Genomic DNA, 21,555 nt, shown 5'->3' with positions numbered 1-21,555 from the left:
CCCTAAGCCCTGATGGTGGCCAATATGTCCTGTTTCTAGAGCACAAAGTTACTAGGACACCCAGAGATAGGGTTTCTAGGTAGAACCTTTAAAATCATCCTGGAAGTCCTGTCTCTAGCTTGTTGCTCAGTAGCATTTGTCACTTTATACTTTGCCCACTTTTCAGTCATCTTAGCAGCCTGAGCCCCACCTCACCTTTTGTTCCTTTTCCTAAACTGCTATAGAGAATGGACCAATTAAAAGTGATTTGCTCCCACTGCCAGCGGCCATTCAGTCCTGGCCCTAAGGTTTTCCCCTCTCCTATACCTCAGTGGTTCCTGAAATACCCTAAGTAACACCCATACCCAACTATAGTCTTCCTCCTGCTTCTAAATAACTTCAGGTTTCACTAGTGGGTACAGATACCACCCTCCCTACTCCAGCCCCTCGTCTCAGTTGAGACCACCTTACCTTGATTATGGAAGACCCCAGCGTCCGTCCTCTTGGAACTGGCCACAGCTCTACCTTGCCCTCTTTGTATACATTTAATTTCTGCCACTCAGCTCCTTTGCGTATTTGGCAGCCATCCAGCCCTCCTGCTTGTTTCTAAATTTGTCTTTTCTAGCCAATCACCATATATATAGTTACCTTGCCTGCCTACGCAGAGCCCACCTGACCCTTTCCCCGCGGGCTGCTACACCCATTTCTATATAAGTCCTGCTTCCGCCGGGCGGCATGGTGTGCAGCACTGCCTGCTTGGTGTTTTGGCAGCTGTCTCGGAGTCTCTACCAATCAACTGAAAGCAGGACTCACCCACCCCCTATGCTAGGTGCCTTCTCATCTGCCATCAATCCTGTTTAAGCCAATCAGTTGTTCAGTCTTACTTGAACCAATCGGGGTGGAGCGCCAGCGAGTGCAAGCCCTCTCCAGCCAGTCCATCAACTCCTTCAAGCCAATCATTGCATAGCTCTATAGGATAGGGCCCGCCCCCCAGCTCCAAAGCGATGTAGTTGGTCCCTGATGCTTTGGCCAATAAGGGAACGGCGGGATGCTTGGCTCCTCCTCCCACCCCGGGCCCACGTGAGCGGTGGAGAAACGCTGGGGCGGCTTTTAGGTGCTGCCGCCACCACCGCTACTGCTGCTTCAGAATCCGGGCTTGGGGGGCGGTGGGGCTGCGTATGGAGCCCCCGCCCCCCGGAGCTGCCAACACTGCCACCTCGCCACACACAGGTGAGCTCTGGGCCTGAAGGGTGGAGGGCCCTGTCTGTGACCCCACGTATCCTTCCCACCCCCGCACAGGGAATGTGGCTTGTCCTGTGGCCTCCTGGTGTTAGACTCCCTATAGCCACCACAAGGGTTGGTGACCTGCGTGTGCATTGCCCCTCCCTTCGTCCCTTGTAGTGAATCTGATTGTGGCGTAACCACCCTTTCCGGCTGTATAATGGATCGGTCTGCGTGCTTTTATTTTTCCCTACCCTAACTTACGGTGGACTCGTCCGTGGTCTTTCCCCCCCTCTCGGCCCCCCCCCCTCCACTTACTGGGAGGCAGTCTGTGGCATTGTCCAACCCCCTTAATAGTAGGTGCGTTTAAGTGTTTATCTTTCTTCAGGTCTCAACTTTCAGGAGACCGGTCTGTGGCCTTGTTTATATTCCACCCCTCCCAGTTCCTTGTAGTGAATCAATTCGTGCTGCCTTATATATCCAGCAGTACACTCACCTCTAATGGTGAGACCATCTGAGTTTGTATTCTTGCCTCCTTCAACGCCCTAATGCCCCTCAGTTCATGGCTTTACTCCCCACACTTTATAGTAGATTGGTCTACATGTTTGTATTCACATACTCATCAGCCCATTTCCTTAACTATTTTATTTATAGATTCCTCCCTTTCAATAGTGGGTCAGTTTAGTGTTTTATATTCAGTCATTTTCAGTAGCCCAGTCCATATCTTTTTCTGTCCTCTCACTTTAAATCACTGTAATGGCTTTTCCTCTCCTCCACTATTGTACAGGAGAAAGTTTTTTCTGCTCACTCTGCCTCTAGAAGATGAGCCAGATCCCCTTACCCCTTATAGTGGATTGGTTAATTGGCTTCATGCTATCCCTATGCTGGCATTCACACCCTCTTAAGTCCTCCCATGTGTCCAGTGCTTGCTGTCCCTCTCTCAAGAAGGTTTTTCCTAGCCAGGCACTGATGGCTCGTGCCTGTAATCCTAGCTACTCGAGGCTGAAATCTGATGATCTCAGTTCAAAGCCAGCCCAAGCAGCAAAGACCCTAAAACTCATATCCCCAATTAACCAATAAAAACCTATAGTAGAGTTGTGGCTCAAGTGGTAGAGTGCTATCCCTGAGCACAGAGGCTCAAGGATAGCACCCAGACCCCAAGTTCAAGGACTGCACACACACAAAAAAGGTCCTGCCAGGTGCTGGTGGCTCATGCCTGTAAGTCTAGCTACTCAGAAGCCTGAGATCTGAGGACCAAGGATAAAAGCCTGCCTGGGCAGGAAAGTCTGGGAAGTCTTATCTCCCATTAACTACCAAAAGGCAAGAAATAGAGCTGTGGCTTAAAGTGGTAGAGCACTAGCCTTGAGCACAAAAGTGCAAGGATAGTGCCCAGGGCCTGAGTTTAAGCCCCAGGACCAGGACCAGCGCACTTACAAAAAAAAAAAAAAAAAAGTTCCTTCCAGCCAGGCATCAGTGGCTCACACCTGTAATCTTAGCTACTCAGGAGGTTGAGATCTGAGGATCATGGTTCAAATCCAGCCCAGGCAGCAGTCTGTGAGACTCTTATCTCCAATAAACCACTCAGAAAACTGGAAGTGGTGCTGTGGCTCAAGTGGTAGAGCGCTAGCCTTGAGCTGAAGAGCTGAGAGGGATAGTGCCCAGGCTCAGAGTTCAAGACCTATGACCTACAAAAAGAAGGGAAAAAAAGGTCCTCCTTTCCATATGCCAGATAGACGGATCTTCCCTGATACCCCTCCCCCAGTCCCTTAGTAGGTCAGCCTAGTCTGGGTACTTGTTGCAAGGAATGTGTGTGTGTGCTGATCCTGGGGCTTGCATTCAGGGCCTAGGCACTGTCCTTGAGCTTTTGTGTTCAAGGCTAGTGTTCTTCCACTTGAGCCACAGTTCCACTTCTGGCTTTTTAGTGGTTAAGTGGAGATAAGAGTATCACACAGACTTTCCTTCCTGGGCTGGCTTTGAACTAGGATTCTTAGAACTCTCCCTCCTGAGTAGCCAGGATCATAGGCATGAGCTAACAGCGCCTGGCTAAACTCAGAATTTTTGTGTGTGTGTGTGTGTGTGTGTGTGTGCGTGCGCGCGCGTGCGTGCGTGTTGCGCGCACACATGCGTGCGTGTGCCCATGTGTGTATAGGTGTGTAGGTGTATGTGTGTATGCCGGACTTAGGGCTTGAACTCAGGGCCTGGGTGCTATCACTGAGCTTCTTTTGCTCAAGGCTAATGCTCTACCACTTGAGCCACAGCTTTACTTCTAGCCTTTTGGGTTATAAGAGTCTCACAGACTTTCCTGGCCAGACTGGCTTTGAACTGTGATCCTTATGTCCCAGCCTCCTTAGTTGCTAGATTACAGGCATGAGCCACTGGCCTCTGCTAAACTCAGAACGTTTTTATTGCAGAGCAAACTTTCCTCACAGATACTCTTTAGCCACTAAGACATTTTGTATTATTACAGTAAACAAATTTGTTAGTGATAACAATGAGAATAGTCACTGACATTTATTGAGCACTTGCTAAGCACCAGTGATTTATATTCACTACCTCCTCTAAGTCTCACCATAGACCTGTGAGACAGGTATTGAGTAACTGAGACATAGGGAAGGTAAAAATGCCTTTCTGAAAGGTGACCCCAGTAAGTACTCGGCACAAGAACATTTTTTTGTAGGTCGTGGGGCTTGAACTCTAGGCCCGGGCACTGTCCCTTAGCTCTTCAGCTCAAGGCGAATGTTCTACCACTTGAGCCACAGTGCCACTTCTGGTCTTTTGGTGTTTTATGGAGATTAGAGTCTCACAGGGCTGGGAATGTGGCTCAGTGGTAGTGTTTGCCTAGCATGCATGAATCCCTGGGTTTGATTCCTCAGTACCACATACACATAAAAAGCTGGAAGTGACGCTGGGGCTTAAGTGGTAGAATGCTAGCCTTGAGCAAAAGAAGCTCAGGGACAGAGCCCAGGCCCTGAGTTCAAGCCCCAAGACTGGCCAAAAACAAACAAAAAAAGAGTCACAGACTTTTCCTGCCCTGGCTGGCGTTGAACCTCAATCCTCAGATCTCACCCTGCTGAGTAGCTAGGATTACAGGCGTGAGCCACCAGCACCCGGCTTAGAACATTTTTTAAGGCATTCCTCTTTCACCTCATTGTACCCTGTGTGAGACCCCATTCTTTAGAAACCAAATTAGTTCCCACCTCTAGGCTTTTGTTTCTGCTGTTCCTTCTGCCCACAGAACCTATAGAACCATCACTGTTCCACAGCCGATCTTATTACCCACCTACCCCCAGTCCCAGTATCAGTGTGACCTTAGATGATTAACTTGATCACTTTCTCCCTTTACCTTTTGCTTTTTCTAAAACAGGACTTAGAACTAGACTTCTCTCTAATATAAAGATAGAATTCCTGTGAATTAATAAAACAGGACTTCCCTCTGACATAACTTTCTTCACCTCTCTTCCAATCCCAGACCTGTGCTCCAGTGTGATTTTCACCTTGCTGGCCTCTCCCTTGCTATCCCTCTAAACACAGAAGGCACAAGGAGCCCCAGGACCTTTGCATTGGCTATTCTCTTTTGCATTGGCTCCAACACTACTCTTAAATCTCTGCAAGGTACCTTCAAGGACCCTCTTCCAATGACAACCCCTAAAGAATGTGCCGCACACCCAGTGTGGGGAACACATTACTGCAAGATGCATGTTAAGATATTTCCAAGGAAGGCTGGGAAGGTGGCTCAGTGATAGAGCGCTTGCCTTGCATGCCTGAGGCCCTGGGTTCGATTCCTCAGCTCCACATAAGCAAAAAGAAAAAAGCCGGAAGTGGCGCTGTGGCTCAAGTGGTAGAGCGCTAGCCTTGAGCTGAAGAGCTGAGGGACAGCACCAGGCCCAGAGTTCAGGCCCCATGACCAGACCCCCCCTCCCCCAAAAAAAAGATATTTACAAGGATACCAGTGGTGTTGTGAATAAGGTGAGTGTTATTGAAAGGGTGTGTTTCCAGAAGTGTGTTATATGTAACACACCATGTAAAGGCACAGATAGAAAAGATGGCTCTGAGAGTGCTTTCGTTGCACTGCATCTGGGTTGTGTTATTTCAGTAAATCATGTGTTCATCACTGGTGCTTGGAATACAAAAAGACACATATATAAAAATGTTTCTGAAAATGCTATTTGTATAAAGAAAATAGCCAACATCCCTCTGAGCATCTGATCCTGCACACCTAGTAGGTCTCATGTCCCTTCTCTACATTCTTTCTCCCTTTGTCCTCTGTCACTGTCTGACACCTCATATAATTTGTATGTTGTCTGTCTCTCTCTCATACAAGATTTAGTCTGATTCCTCATTGCTCTGTCTTCAGCACCTAAAAATGTACGTGGTGTACAGTAAGTGAGCCAGGCATCAGTGACTCACACCTGTAATCCTAGCTGCTCAAGAGGCTGAGATTTGAGGATCAAGGTTTGAAGCTAGTCCAGGCAGGAATGCCAGTGAGACTCTTATCTCCAATTAATCACAGGAAAAGTAGGAAGTGGTGCTGTAGCTCTAGTGGTAGTGTGCTAACCCTGAGCAAAATGAGCTAAGGGACAGTGCCCAGACCCGGAGTTCAAGCCCCAGGATCAGCAAAAAAAAAAAAAAAATATATATATATATATATATATATATATATATATATATATACATATTGTTGCATGAATAAGTGGGGAGAAGTCATCTTAGACATCACTATGTGCAGCAGATGAAGGAGGAGGAATATGAGAATTTAGTAAGGTGTTAGTTCGGAACTGTTCAAACATTTACAAATATATAGTAAAAACCTAGTGAGTACAGACAGAGCCTTCTGTACTCTGGAGATGAAGAGAAGAAAAACAGGTAGAAATCCCTACATTTGTGGGACAGACATTTATTAACAGTAAGGAAGATGAGCTATGTCAAAAATGAGCAAGTAAAATTAGATAATGTGTTGGATAAGTGCTAAGGAGAAATAATGAAGTAGGACAGATAGGAATAGCGTATTGGGGTGGTTGGAATCTTGGGCACAAGGCAAACCATACTAAAGGGAGGGAGTATATCAAACAGCAAGAACAGCCAGTACAAAGATCTGAGGAAGGATCTCACGTGCTGTGATGAAGAAGCTCAAGGAGTCCAGTGTAGCTGAAGCAGTGTGGGGGAAGGGGTAGAAGACGGGTGGTGGAGGCCATGATAATACATAAGATTGAGGGGGAGGGAGAAGGATGATGTACTTGTTAACAGATGTTGAGTGTCTACCATGTGCCAGAGAAAATTTTCTAAGACTTTCACATGTATTGGCACATTTAATCCTCATAAAAAGCCTTTGAGGGTAGGTGTGCTTTTGAGTACATATGGCTTTAAGAGTAAAATATCCCTATGCTATACAGATGAGAAACCAGGAACAGAGTGGTTGAGTAATTTACTGAAGGCCACACAGAGCAGAGGAGTACAAAGCTACAGACCCTGGGAGAACAGATTTGCAAGGGCAAACAGGTTATTCAGTGCATTGAATCATGCAGAGGAAGAATGAATTCTGCCTGGGAGGGATTAGAACTTGATGTTGGTATAAACAGTTGTCCCAGGACAAATGACTCCCATTCCTGGGAGAATAGATTGTGCCTCAGAAGTAGGAGCTCTCCTGAGAACTATGCGTTGCTTGTAGCCTTTGTATGTACTGTTCTGGTCTCTTGGCCAAAAACATCCTTTGTTCTCCTTCAGATCACATGTCACTACTTCAAGGAAGCCTGGCCTGCTCCATATGTGTAGGATCCTCTAAGGTCTCTTAGACCTTGATGGTGAGGAGTGTCTAGGAATGCTGGCTGCAGCTATTTGTTTGAGTATGAATTCCAGCTGCATTGGCCTTAGCTTCATGGCTTTGGACAACTCTGCATTACCATTCCCTCATCTGGAAAAAGGGAGTGGTAATACCCATTCTTAGGTGTTGGTATGCAGATTAAATGTTTAAAGCAGTGTACGCCTGGGCATCTGTGGCTCCCACCTATAATATTAGATCTGAGGATCATGGTTTGAAGCCAGCCCAAGGTAGAGGAGGCTGTCAGACTCTTATCTCCAGATAGTCACTAAAAAGCCAGAAGTAGACTTGTGGCTCAACTAGTAGAATGGCAGCCTTGAACAAAAAAGCTAACCAAGGTTATGAGGCCCTGAATTCAAGCCCTAGCACTGGCACTAAAAACAAAAGGTATGTGGAGTTGGACATAGTGGCGCATGCCTGTAATTTTATCATGTAGTAGGGGTTAGAACAATCATGAGTTTAAGGCCAGTCTGATAAACACAATGGGATCCTGACTCAAAGTGCAGACTGAGGAGGAGCATGGTTCAAATGGTAGAGCATTTGCCTAGCACAGGCCTTGAGTTCAAAACCAATGCATACTATAAGGACTGCATGACAGTTTATATTTCTTTTTTTCTTTTTATTTTTTTTTCTCGGTCATGGTGTTTGAACTCTGGCCCTGGACGCTGTCCCTCAGCTTTTCATCTCAAGGCTAATGCTATACCACTTGAGCCACAGCACCACTTTGGTTTTCTGGTGGTTTACTGGAGACAAGAGTTTCACCGACTTTCCTCCCAGGGCTGGCTTTGAACCATGATCCTCAGATCTCAGCCTCCTGAGTAGCTAGGATTACGGGCATGAGCCACCAGTGCCCGGCAAATTTATATTTCTTAAATTACTATTCTTCATAGCATACCCCTGAGTGTCTAATGAGCCTCTGAAACTAATCATCTCCAAACCGGCTTTCTGTTTGTTCCTTTGAAACCTGTCCACCCCCTTCATACTCCCATCTAAGTTGTTCTCAACTCCTTCCAAGTAATCAGGCCCCCTACCTAGATTCACCTTGACACCTCCCCACACACTATCCATGCTATCTCTCAGTGAATGTTAGCCAGAACCCACTTCTCAGCCCTTCCACAGCTGCCACCATCTCTCACTTGGACCATCACAGCCTCTTCACCCCAATTGCTGTTCTCACCGAAGCCACAGGGATTCTGTTTAATATCCAAGTCACACAGCTTGTCAGCCTTCTATTCACAACCCTCTTATGGATCCTGTCTCATCCAAAATCCAAGTCCTAACAGTGTCTGAAAATGTCTCCCTCTGGCTGGTCCAGTGTCCTGCCATCCTTTCTCCCTCCCTCCCTCCTTCCCTCCCTCCTTCCCTCCCTCCCTCCCTCCCTCCCTCTTTCCCTCCCTCCCTCCCTCCCTCTCTCCCTGTCCCTTTCACTTATCTGGCTTTACTTCTCCCTCCAACCTGCTGGCACCCAGGCTCAGAGCCCTTCCTTTACCTTGGCTCACCTGTCACCTCAGCGCCCACCTTGCCTTGAACTAGGAGAACAGCTCCTTTGCTGCTGCTTAGATGTTGCCCATAGCCCCTTTCACCATCTGCCGGGCTCTTGACTCGTTTGCCTTGCTTATCTATCTTCCCCCAGTAAGATAGGGAATGTGTTAGAGTAGGGTGTATGTGTCCAGTCTGTGGCTTTCTCCCAGCTACCTCACTGGCCCATGGTTGTCACTCCCTGAGTATGAGTGCTTGCTCAGTGATGAGGTGATAGAAAAGTAAACCCATCTGGACAAAGTAGACCTATCTATTGCAGCACTCTTTTCAAGTGGGAGAAGAGATGAGCAGCAGAGCCCAGAGTCCAGGGCTTTGCACTCAGCGGATGGATTCTGCTGTAGCTCAGAGGAATAGTTGGCAGTGCCGCTCTTTGCCACCAGGAGTCATACCAAACACTGGGCCTCTGAAAGGAGCCAGCCTTCAAAACAAACTCAGTGAGGGGCTCTGGAGACAGGACCCTAAGCTGCCACTCCATAGCTTTGTGACTTGGACTGTTGCTTAAGACTGTGTCTGATGAATGGACTTGGAGCAAGCTTTGCCATAAGAGGATCATATTGTATATTTTGTTGTAGATTAAAGGGCAAAGCTATAAATGATAGAAGGAGGTTCTTCAAAACCTTCCGATTGGGGCTGGGAAGGTGGCTCAGTGGTAGAGTGCTTGCCTTGCATGCATGAGGCCCTGGGTTCGATTCCTCAGAACCACATAAGCAGAAAAGGCCGGAAGTGGCACTGTGGCTCAAGTGGTAGAGTGCTAGCCTTGAGCTGAAGAGCTCAGGGACAGTGCCCAAGCCGAGTTCTGGCCCCATGACTGGCCAAAAAAAAATTAAAATAAAATAAAACCTTCCAATTTAGGTTTATTCTTAATCCAGCAATCCTGGCCAGGCAGACAGTTGCTTGAATGATATTTATCCTCTTGGGCAATATGAAGGTCAAGTTTTATTTCCACTTTGCTCTAAGGAAATAATAGCAATTGATTGAATAGGAAGGTACCTGTTCTCTGAAGGCTAGGCTAAAAGGGGACCAATAACTTGAGGGGCAGTTTAAACTGATAGTTAAAAGCTTAGACCACCGGTACTTGGCTGCTTAGGTCCAAATGCAGAATCTGTCACTAGTTGTGTGGGCATCAATTAGACACCATGTGCCACAGATGCCTTATCTATAAATTCATGACAATTAGGATCTACTTATCAGAGTTAATGGGAGGGATAAAAGAGTCAATACCAATACAAATAACAGCCCATTACCTCCTCCAAAATCCCCGGGGACAGATGTGCTTAAGAATTAGACATTTTTCCGATTTGAGAAAGGTAGCGTGGTGCACATATGATACGTTACATAACATCCTCAGCTCTGGCATCAGCTCCTTTCATATTTCTGCAGCACAATGCAGACACATCTGTGCTAGGCAAGAATCAATAAAGACCAGAGAAGGCTTTGTTTTGTTTCAAATTGGGTTTTGCTGCCAGAAGAGTTATAAAGATTTCTGGTTTTACAGCTTTCAGGATTTGGGCATGGGAGATAAAGAATTAGGAACAAATAAGAAACTAATATTTATTTACAGCTTATCATACCCAGGCATTAATCTACATAGAAAGAATGATTAATCCCTACTTTAGAAGTGGAGCTGTGGCTCAAATGATAGAGCATCCTCTTTGAGCAAGAAAGCTAAGGGACAGTGCCCAGGCCCTGAGTTCAAAAGCCCCCGTACTGGCACACACAAAATTCTTCTATATTGAAGAACTGCACTAATTACTAAAAAAAATCCTATTTTACAGATAGGTGTCTGATCCCTCCACCACAGATGAAAATATTTGAAGTGCGGGCTGGGAAGGTGGCTCAGTGGTAGAGCGCTTGCCTTGCATGCCTGAGGCCCTGGGTTCGATTCCTCAGCACCACATAAGCAAAAAGAAAAAAGCTGGAAGTGGCACTGTGGCTCAAGTGGTAGAGCGCTAACCTTGAGCTGAAGAGCTGAGGGACAGCGCCCAGGCCCAGAGTTCAGGCCCCATGACCAGACCCAAAAAAAAAAAAAAAGAAAGAAAGAAAGAAAGAAAGAAAATATTTGAAGTGCAAAGAGGTTAAAGAATATGCCAAAGCAGACCTAGGTTTAAACTCTGGGAATCTAGCATTAGAGCTTAGGTAACCGTCCAGTAAGCCAGCCTGCATCTGTTTAGAGCAGAGCCTGACATGTAAGATGGGTCTGAGGGTGTAGCTGAGTGGTAAACGTACATGCTTCGTATATGCATAAGGTATATGCACCCCTACCACTGCAAAAAAATAGAAAGAAAATAAAAAGAAGTAAAACTTACAGGTACAGTCATAGGTTGGGGAGGGATGAGGATACAGGGAAAGATTCAGGAAGACTTCATGAAAAGGACCTTTGGGCTGAGACTTGAAGACTATTCAGCAGAGCAAAGCAGCCCCACTTTCAGTGACCAGTACTTGCAAGGATCTTACAAAAGGCATCTCCTAAAGATCTTAACACTGATGTGATTTTTAAAAAGCTCATAGCCTGGCATAGTAAATTACCTTGTTTTGAAAAAACAAGATATAGCCAGAGGCAGTGGCTCACTCCTGTAATCCTAACTACTCAGGAGGCTGAAACCTGAGGATCGAGGTTTGAAGTCAGCTGGGGCAGGAAAGCCTGTGAGACTTTAAGCAGCCAGAAGTAGAACTGTGGGCCAAGTAGTAGAGCTGTAGCCTTAAACAAAAGCTCAGGGACAGCACCTAAGCCCTGAATTCAAGCCCGAGTAACAGCACACCAAAACAAAACAAAAATCTCACATGAGAGGCATTGCACTAGTTTTCTCGTCCTGCTGTGACAACTTATTTGAAATTTTGCTTCTTTATTTAAAAAAAACATATTTTTGCCAGGCACTGGTGGATCATGCCTGTAAGTCTATCTATTCAGGAGGCTAAGATTGAAGATCAAGGTTCAAAGAAAAGGAAAGTCCAAGAGACTCTTATGTCCAATTAAGCACCAAAAAAGCTTGAAGTGGAGCTGTGGCTCAAGTGGCAGAGAGCTAGCTAGGCATGAGCAAAAAAAGCTCAAGGACAGTGTCCAGACCCTGAGTTCAAGCCCCAGAACCTGCACACAAAAAATGTAAGTATGCTAACACACATCTATAATCCCAGAATTTGGGAAACTGAGATAGGAGGATTGTGCTTTTGAGGTCTGGGCTACACAGTGAAACTCTTGTCTCAACAAAGAAAAATGTTATCTGACAATTCTATGTAGATCAGAAATCCCACATGGCTCTCACCAAACTAACAGGAAGGTATTGGCAACATTGTATTCTTTATGGAGGCTGCATAACATGATCATTTCCTGCTATTCAGATTGTTGATAGAATTCAGTTCTTCAAGTTGTAGAACTGAAATCCTTGTTTTCTGATTGGCTATCAGCTGAGGGTTGTTGCAGCTTTAAGGCACCCACATCACTTGTCTTGGAACCCCCTTCCTTGTATTTCAGCTGACAGGTTAGTCCTATAGCTCTGCCCTTGCCTTGCAAACACTCCTTCCCCTATCGTTCTGTCTGATCTCTTTCTGCTTTCTTTGTCTTCTTTATTCTGTCTCTGATCTCTTTCTGCTTCCTTTGTCTTTTCAGAGCTCATATGATTAAATTGCCATCACTAAATAAGCAAGAATTTTCTCTCTCATCTTAAGGCCTGTAAACTCAATTTCATATCAAAGATTTCTAATTTTTTTCCATTGTTCCTTCCTTTCTTGCTTGCTTGCTTTTCTTCCTTTTTGCTTGCTCTTTTCTTCCTTTTTCTGGTCCTGGGGCTAGAACTCAGGGCCTGGGCTCTGTCCCATAGATTCCTTGCTCATCTACCACTTGAGCCAGAGCTCCACTTCCAGCTTTTTTAGTAGTTAAATGGAGAAAAGAGTCTCACAGACTTTCTTTATCAAAGTAGCTTCCAAATGTGATCCTCAGATCTCAGCCTCTGTAAGTAGCTAGGATTACAAGTGTGAGCCACCAGAGCTGGCAGAGTTCTTTCTTAATACATAATATAATATACTCGTAGGATAGACATATTTGGGCCTTGGCATTATCTTGCCAACTATCTCTACCTCCCCCCCCTCCCCCTCGCCAAAGAAAATAGTGGTGGGATTTGGGGACAGGAGGAGGCATGATGATAAGAAAGGAGTCTTATCCTCTGCTCCTTCTCTCCACAGCTTCTCAGTTTGAGCTTTCTGCCCTCTAGGTACCCCTGGGATGGCGTGAGCGCTCCCCCAGTAATGGACCCATCTGTGACCCTGTGGCAGTTTCTGCTGCAGCTGCTGAGAGAGCAAGGTAATGGCCACATTATCTCCTGGACCTCACGGGATGGTGGTGAGTTCAAGCTGGTGGATGCAGAGGAGGTGGCCCGGCTGTGGGGGCTGCGGAAGAACAAAACCAACATGAATTATGACAAGCTCAGCCGGGCTTTGCGGTACTACTATGACAAGGTATGGCCTCTGAGACCCATGGCTTGGACCTCTGAAATTTGTATTAGAAATTTCATTTTTTGATGTGATTGCTACGGCCAGAACTCTGAAAACAATATTAACATTTAATCTTATCTACTGGTACTCTCAGACCAATGTTGGGCCCCCAAATATTTATCTCAGTTGTTTTATTTTCTTACTGCTTTGACTATAACCCTTACAGCAGTACTAATACTGACTCCTCTTTACCCTACTCACTGAGATTCCCAAAGCAATGCTGCCTTGCCATGCCCTATATATTGCTTTTGTGCTTTATTCTTTTTGTGTATGTGCTGATACTAGTGCTTGAACTTGGAGCCTAGGCACTGTCCCTTAGCTCTTTTTTTCCCTCAAGGCTGGCACTCTATCGCCTGAGTCACAGGTCTACTTCTAGCTTTTTAGGTTGTTGATGAGTCTTGTAGACTTTCCTATCCAAGCTGGCTTCAAACTATGTTCCTCAGATAACAGCCTGCTGAGTGGCTAATGTTACAGACATGAGCCACCTGCTTTTGACTTCCTGCCTTATTCTTGTAGCCAAAACTTTGAAAGCATTGTTAATAGTGGCTAGGCCCCATAGTGGTCCCTTAGAACATTTAGACCAATGCTGGGCTACCCCAGTTACTTCATAATCTTCTCTTACTCCAGAATATTCCATAGTCTTAATCCTAGAGTCAGAACCACCCTGATAGTACTTTACTAACATTTCCTTACATAATTTTCTGGAACCTCCAACACTTTCCTTCCTTCTCTTATTCTTTTAGCTAAAGCCTCCAGATGAACATGTGTGGTACCAGCTCTACACGCTATTCTCTTGGATTCCCAGAATAACACTGGTCCTTCTCAATATTTCTAACAATTGATTTATGGCATCATCATATTCCTACAGCTAAAATTTTACATTTTCTTCATCTTATCCTCTCAGACCCCCTCCAACATCTATACCAGTTTTCATTTGATTTTCTTAACAGAAACATCCAAAACAATGTCAACAAATATCTCTCTTTATTCCTGTTCTAAGAAATACAGGCCCACCCTGTGACATCATGAAGACCTCCCCAGAACCAGGAACTAGTGGCTCACACCTGTAATCCTAGCTGCTCAGGAGGCTGAGATCTTAGAATCATAGTTCAAAGCCAGCCCACAAAAGGAAGTGCATTGGGACTCTTATCTCCAATTCATTACCAAAGCTGGAAGTGGAGCTGTGGCTCAAGTGGTAGAGCACTAGCCTTGAGCAAAAATGCTTAGGGACAGTGTCCAGGAACTGAGTTCAAATCTCAGGACTGGCACAATAAAAAAGGCATCCCACCAGGTGCCAGTGGCTCACTCCTATAGTCCTAGCTACTCAAGAGGCTAAGATCTGAGGATTGTGGTTCAAAGCCAGCCTGGGCAGGAAAGTGCATGAAACTCTTATCTCCAATTAACCACCAGAAAACGGGAAGTGGCACTGTGGCTCAAGTGGTAGAGTGTTCACCTTGAGCTCAAGAGCTCAGGGACAGCTCCCAGGTCCAGAGTTCAAGCCCCACAATTGACCAAAAAAAAGGGTATCCCTAGAATACTCTGGTGCCCCACTGGTGCACTCTGGTGCACTTACTGCATTCACATATTTTATTCCCTTGGTTTAGACTTCCAAAACAATATTAATGAAGCTACCTTGTTTTGTCTTCTGAGACCACCATAACAACCCTGAGACACTTTAGAGCAGATATGTTCTTTTTTTTTTTTTTTGGCCAGTCGTGGGCCAAGGCTGGTGCTCTACCACTTAAGCCACAGCACCACTTCTGGCTTTTTCTGTTTATGTGGTGCTGAAGAATCAGCCTCATGCTTGTGAGGCAAGCACTCTACTACTGAGCCACCTTCCTAGCCCCAGCAGATATGTTCTAACATGCTCTGGGCCACTTACACCAGAAATCCTCCTCCAGTATCTATACCAATATCTAAATGCTCTTGCTTTCAGGTACTTCCTTTTCTTAGTGCTTTAGCCTAAATCGCTACCACAGTACTAATATGAGATCCCCCTGTTCTTAGCAGTGACCTGCCTTGTTCCTTGTCTGTGTCAAGAGCTTTAAATCATTCTCCATATCAATAATTAATCCCATTCACCTATATTAATGTACTATCTAGTCTCTTCTGGCATTTCTTTCTCTACTAAACTGGCTAGTCTCCAAATCTATGTCCCAGCAGACACCTGCAAGATCCAACCCTGTTAAACCCTGGGTCTTAGTCTACTCCTGTAATTGGGTCCCATTCTGAAGTGGAGCCACGTGTGTGGGGGGTGGGGGGGGGAGGGGTTGGAAGGTTGAAGATTAAGAGTAACAGGAGACTTTGAGGAATAGGGAAGGGAAGGATAAAGAATTGTGGGGAGGGGCGGAGAAGGAGTAAGTGGGGATGGGGCAGAGAGATGGGGCATCTGGGAAGAGAAAGAGTCAGTGAGAAGGCAGCCCACAACTTGAGAAAGAGATGAGCAAAGTGAGAGCAAGTGGGAAGAAAGACCCTTCAATACCCACCTTCCACCCTGCCCCTTTTCCTCTAAGGCCCTCAAATCTATCCCTTCCCTTTCCAGAATATAATCCGCAAGGTGAGCGGCCAGAAGTTTGTCTACAAGTTTGTGTCCTACCCAGAAGTTGCAGGGTGCTCCACAGAGGACTGCCCACCCCAGCCTGAAGTGTCTGTAGCCTCTGCAGTGGCAAATGTTGCCCCTGCTGCTGCACATGCTGCACCTGGAGACACTACTGCTGGAAAGCCAGGTACACCCAAGAGTGCAGGAGTGGCAGGCCCCGGCAGCCTGGCACGCAGTAGCCGAAATGAATATATGCGTTCGGGCCTCTATTCCACCTTCACAATCCAGTCCCTGCAGCCACAGCCACAAGTACCTCCTCACCCTCGGCCTGCCTCGGTGCTCCCTAACACTGCCTCTGCAGGAGCAGCAGCACCCCCCTCAAGGAGCAGGAGTGCCAGTCCAAACCCCTTGGAGGCCTGCCTGGAGGTGGAAGAAGCTGGCCTGCCCCTGCAGGTAAGTACTGGAACATGGAGATTCATAATAAAGGGTTGAAGAAGCTTGCTGTGGAAGACAGAAGGGACATAGAAGTCCTATTAAATCATGGTGGAAGGAAGGAAGGAAGCTCCCTTTGAGAAAGAGGTGAGAGTTATTGCAAATCATGAGAAGGAAGAGGGAGGATAAGCATGGTACAGTTAGTAGCTCCTCAGCATGTAGTAGGTGCTCTGCACATATTTAATACACAGGTTCTCACCCCCTTTGCACTCATCAGAATCACCTGGACGGCTTGTTAATCAACAGATAGCTGGGGCCCAACAATCTGATTTGTGTATGTCTGGGGCCAGGACCCTAGATCTGTACCTTAAAGAGTCTTTCTCAGTTAAGCAAATGCATCTGGTCTGTAAAAACACATTCCTGAGCCAGGCACTAGTGGCTCACACCTGTAATCCTAGCTACTCAGGAGGCTGAGATTTGAGGTTTGCATTTTGAAGTCAACTGGAACAGAGAAGTCTTCCAATTAAGTATTAAGTATTCCAATTAAGCACCAAAAAAAATTGAAGTGGAGCTGTGGCTCAACTGGTATAGTGCTAGACTAGAGCAAAAAAAGCTCAGGGACAATGCCCTAGGTCCTGAGTTTAAATCCCAGGACCAGCACAAAAAAGCACATTTCTGAGTGCCACTGTTCTCCTGAATGAGGGTTTTATCTCCTAATGTCTCATTATTAAATTGTCTCATCCTAGAACCCCTATCCCATAGAAGGATCTGCCGCAGAGAAAACCTCATTTCCATAAAGTCCAGTGTCTTAGTGGTGGACATACCCTCATGTACAGCCATGCCCCCAGGACTAAATATCAGGGAAATAATTGGCCCATCGGAAAAAAGTTCTCCATCCTTATATACCTCCTTTGTGCTCACTCTTCTTCCAGGTCATCCTGACCCCACCTGAGGCCCCAAACAAGAAGTCAGAAGAGCTGAATGTAGAGCCAAGTCCGGGACGCCCATTGCCCCCACAAGTGAAAGTGGAGGGACCCAAGGAGGAGTTACAAGCTTCAGGGGAGACAGGATTGGTGCGGGAAGCTGTCAAGGGTGATCCGGAAGTCCCTCCCACGGAGGGCCTGCTGGCGCGGCTGCCCACAGTACTTATGGAAACAACAGCCCCGGTGGGCGGCCTCTCAGCCTCCACCACTGAGATTGCTCAGCCCCAGAAGGGCCGGAAGCCCCGAGATCTGGAACTTCCACTTAGCCCGAGCCTGCTGAGTGGGCCAGGACCTGACCGGACTCCCGGATCAGGAACTGGCTCTGGTCTTCAGGCTCCGGGACCGGCGCTGACGCCCTCTCTGCTACCTACGCATACATTGGTGAGTGTCTGCGAGGGGCGGGGCTAGCATCCGGATGAGAGGGATTGGCATTTGGAGGGTGACTGACTGGAATTAGAGGTTGAATCCTAGGAGGGTGGAGCCTTTGAATGAGATTGTCTGAGCTGAGGCTTAGTCTGGAGTGAGGGGCCTTGATTGAAAATGAGCCCGTCTAGGGACTTTGTGGGTGGCATTTAGAGGACTCAGGCTTTCTATGGGAACTATTTCTGGGTAGGACTTGGCTGAAGGAACCTTAGTGCAGCAGGGAAGGGGGGGGGCGTGTAATGGGTCTGGGATTTGTTACTGAGTTTCCCAGTGAGGTATTCAGATGGGACCTAAGAATTGCAAATTGACATAAGCTGTTAGGAGGATGGTCACTTGTGAGGTCTGTAAGCAACAAGTGAATAGAACTACTGAGTAGTCTTGCCCAGTGAGGTCTCAGCAACTTGAGAGAGGGTGAGTGGAGAGTTTGATATACCATGGGCATGGCCTTAGTAGTTATGGTCCAGGTCTGTGAACTTTTGAGGAACAACTATAGAAATCTGAGTAGGAAATATATGGTGGGGCTGAGGCCAAGTTCCCTCCATCTTCCCACACCTTTCTTCTGTTTACTTGAGCTCTGACCAACCCTTCCTCACAGACCCCGGTGCTGCTGACACCCAGCTCGCTGCCCCCCAGCATTCACTTCTGGAGCACCCTGAGTCCCATTGCGCCCCGCAGTCCAGCCAAGCTCTCCTTCCAGGTAGGATTTCCCTCACACCATCTTGGAGAGGGTGAGAGATGCAAGCATGGCCCCATCTATGACCTCTCCCTATTTTTCCCCCAGTTTCCGTCCAGCGGCAGCGCACAGGTGCACATCCCTTCCATCAGCGTGGATGGCCTCTCGACCCCCGTGGTGCTCTCCCCAGGGCCTCAGAAGCCATGACTACCACCAACACCACCACCACCACCACCACCCCCTTCTGGGGTCACTCTATCCATGCCCCTGAACTTCTCTCCAGCCAGCCATCTCAAGGAGAAACATAGAACAACTAACTGACTTGTGCTTTGGTTGTGATGGGGATTCCTGGGAAGAAGGATCTCTCACTCACTAACTCTTCCACCGAAAACACACAACTTCTCTTTGTCAGTCCCTCAGTGGCCGCCATTACTCGTCTCCTACTTCCGTGGTAGGGACGGTTTATTTATTTATTTTTTGAAGGCCACTGGGAGGAATCTGGCCCAGTCCTTTTAGGGGGTGGTTTAGACATCTCCTTCATCTCCTCATTTTTTTTCCTCAAAACAAGACAATCGGGGTCTGGCTTGAGAAGGATCTTTCTTTATTTCTCAGCCTACCCTTGGGGAGATGAGGGGGCCCTGTCACTATTTTGGGGTGTGGGAAGAAGAGCTAGTTTGTTTTATTATTCCTGGCTATACCTAAGGATCCAGGAAGAAATTGTACAGTTTAATAGTTTGAGAGTCCTGGGCAAGGAGGAATCACACCCTTGGGATAGCAATTCCCACCTCCCCAACTTTTCTCTCAGACAGTTTATCCTTTTCTCAACCAACATTTTGGCCAGGGAAGAACACCCGTTTTGCTGTTCTTCCCACTGAGAAGCCATTCCTTTGTCTGCAAACTCCCTGGGGTCCTGCCTGTTGCCTCCCAATGGAGGGGTTTTTTTTGAGTGGTCCCCGTCTGGGGGGCCTCTCCAGCCAGTACTCCAGATCTCCCTGTCTCCCACCCCTTGCCATTTTGATAGTATAATCTATTTTTAAATGAGGCTTTTCAATATGGGAGAGGGAAGCATCTCTTCCTGTTTTGGGGTGGGTGGGAAGGAAGGGATTTGGGGGGAATCTTCCTGCCACCCCCCCAAGTGTTTATTTTTGATACCAAACGTGTATTTTCAGCTCCCTCCCTCCCAGCCCCCCAATTTCCTGCGGGCGGGTGCAAAGGACCCTTTAAGTGTCCCTGGAGTTGGGAGGGAGGAATGGGGCATATAAAGCCTGTCTTGTAGTTTGGGAGTTCCAGTCTGGGAAATCCAGGCTGGACAGGGTGGGTTCAAAATACTCCTGTCAATACCAGCCCAGGCCTGGAGACCTGAGGGTTGGTGATTTGGGGGACGGTGCTACACTCGTCTCCACTGTTTATTTTATTTCCCCAAAATGGACCTTTTTTTCTAAAAGTCCCAGAGAATGGGGAATCGTTCCTGTAAATATATATTTTTAAAGGTGTTCCTGGAGGCTACTGGTATTTTTTCCCCTGCTGATCTCAGGATGAACTGAATGTGACAGGCATGATTTTGTGTGAAGGGCAAAGGGTGTGAGGTAGAGGTTGATTGAGAAACACTGTTGGGATAGTATCTGTCAAAACCAGTAATCGCGACTATAAGTTAGTAGTCAATGTGGTGAGAAAAACTATAGGAAGTTGTGATTGTGTGTGTTCTGTGTATGAGAGATGTCAGAAATGTTTACCACAACGAGGCATCAGTATCTCATGCCTGTAATCCTAGCTATTCAGGAGGCTGAGATCTCAGGGTCATGGTTTGAAGCAGCCTAGGCAGGAAAGTCCGTAAGACTCTTTAACATCCAATTAAGTACCAAAAGAGAAAGAAGTGGAGCTGTGGCTCCAGTGGTAGAGTGTCAGCCTTAAGCAAAAAAGCTCAAGGACTGTTCTCAGGCTCTGAATCCTAATCCCTGGACTCGATTTTTTTTTTTTAAAGTAAGACGTTGTGACCACAAATGTTTAACAGTGTGTTTATGTGAAAAATATGGCTGTATTTCAGAAACAACTAAGACTGAATAATATTGTATAAGAGCCTAGCGTGGTTGCAAAAATCTGCAAAACTGTCACATACAATACATACATAACTTCGAGTGTCTGAGGTATGATTGTGTATGCTTGTGAGCCTCTTTATAAAAGAGACAACAGAGGCTCTAAACCCAGAACTATATGTAGGTTAAGAAAACAAGCATGAGGAAGTGGCGCTGTAGCTCAAGTGGTAGAGCGCTCGCCTTGAGCTGAAGAGCTGAGGGACAGCGCCCAGGCCCAGAGTTCAAGCCCCACGACCGACAAAAAAAAAAAAAAACGTAAAAAAGAAAACAAGCATGAGAAAACATGATGGAGACCAGATAAGACCATGTTTGTCTGTCCTCTTCCTCCACAGTCCTCTCCTACTCCATCCTCTGGGCTGGCTCTTTCCATTTCTCCAAAACATGAAAAACTGGGATTCCTCTAAGGTTTTCCTGGGACTCCCTTCTCATGTGCCTTCTATAGATGGTCCTATCTGGTCTTGGCATGAAACAGGGTTTATCCCCCAAGATGATGCTTTTATCTCCTGCTCAAACTGTTCTGTTAGCATTTACTCAGCAGATCTTTATTGCACATTTGTTTGTCAACACCCATTTAATGCACCAAAGTCCCAGAAGTTAACCAGTCAAAAATCTCGGTAGCTCAGCAGTAGAGTGCATGCCTTGCAAGCATGAGGCCCTGGGTTCGTTTCCTCAGCACCACATAAACAGAAAAAGCCAGAAGTGGCGCTGTGGCTCCAGTGGTAGAGTGCTAGCCTTGAGCTGAAGAGCTGAGGGACAGCGCCCAGACCCAGAGTTCAGGCCCCATGACTGGCAAAAAAAAAAAAAATCTCTGCCATTTCCAGGGATGGAGATAAATTTCTGCAGTCCTGGCACTCAGGTAGGAGACTGAGACAGGAGGCTCACAAACTCAGGACAGACTAGGCCAAATATTGAGACCTTGTCTCAAAAGAAAAAAAGAAAAGCCAGGTGTTGGTGGCTTGTGCCTGTAATCCTAGCTACTCAGGAGGCTGAGATCTGAGGATTAAGCCTGGAAGGAAGATCTGTGAGACTCTTATCTCAAAATAACCACCACAAAAAAAGGAAGTGAAGCTGTGGTTCAACTGTTAGAGCACTAGTCTTGAGTAAAAAAGCTCGGGGGAATAATGCCCAAGCCCTGAGTTCAAGCCCCAGGACTGGCACCAAAAAAAAAAGAGAAAAACTACCCTCTGCCATTTTGGGGTGAGGAAAACTGACAAGAAACAGATAATATATTAATGTTTTAAATAAATACCCTAAATGTATTCATTAATACATTAATAATGTGGTAAGACCAGACATTCCCTTATTTTTCTTTGTTTCTAAATAAGCAATCTGCTAAGGCATTTGAATACCTGAATGTGTGGGAGAAAAGGCAC

At 46.5% G+C, this 21,555-nt stretch overlaps 1 protein-coding gene across 2 annotated transcripts; it reads left to right on the top strand.

Moving 5' to 3' along the window:
- The first annotated feature begins 1,074 nt into the window (after positions 1 to 1,074).
- Elk1 (ETS transcription factor ELK1) lies at positions 1,075 to 19,582 on the top strand. 2 transcript variants are annotated; one of them, XM_042669237.1, is made up of 7 exons: positions 1,075 to 1,209; positions 12,760 to 13,003; positions 15,582 to 15,765; positions 15,940 to 16,031; positions 16,943 to 17,374; positions 18,012 to 18,113; positions 18,198 to 19,582. In XM_042669237.1, exons 2-7 carry the CDS (start codon positions 12,794 to 12,796, stop codon positions 18,294 to 18,296), a joined length of 1,119 nt encoding a protein of 372 aa, XP_042525171.1. In that variant the 5' UTR covers positions 1,075 to 1,209; positions 12,760 to 12,793; the 3' UTR covers positions 18,297 to 19,582. The 2 variants fall into 2 exon arrangements, with proteins under 2 accessions (XP_042525171.1, XP_042525170.1); XM_042669236.1 differs by having other exon boundaries at positions 15,582 to 16,031.
- The last annotated feature ends 1,973 nt before the right edge of the window (positions 19,583 to 21,555 follow it).

This window comes from Dipodomys spectabilis, unplaced genomic scaffold (genome assembly GCF_019054845.1).
Source record: "Dipodomys spectabilis isolate Male_0828 unplaced genomic scaffold, ASM1905484v1 ptg000492l, whole genome shotgun sequence".
NCBI lineage: Eukaryota > Metazoa > Chordata > Mammalia > Rodentia > Heteromyidae > Dipodomys > Dipodomys spectabilis.
This window is presented reverse-complemented; position numbering and strand designations above follow the sequence as displayed.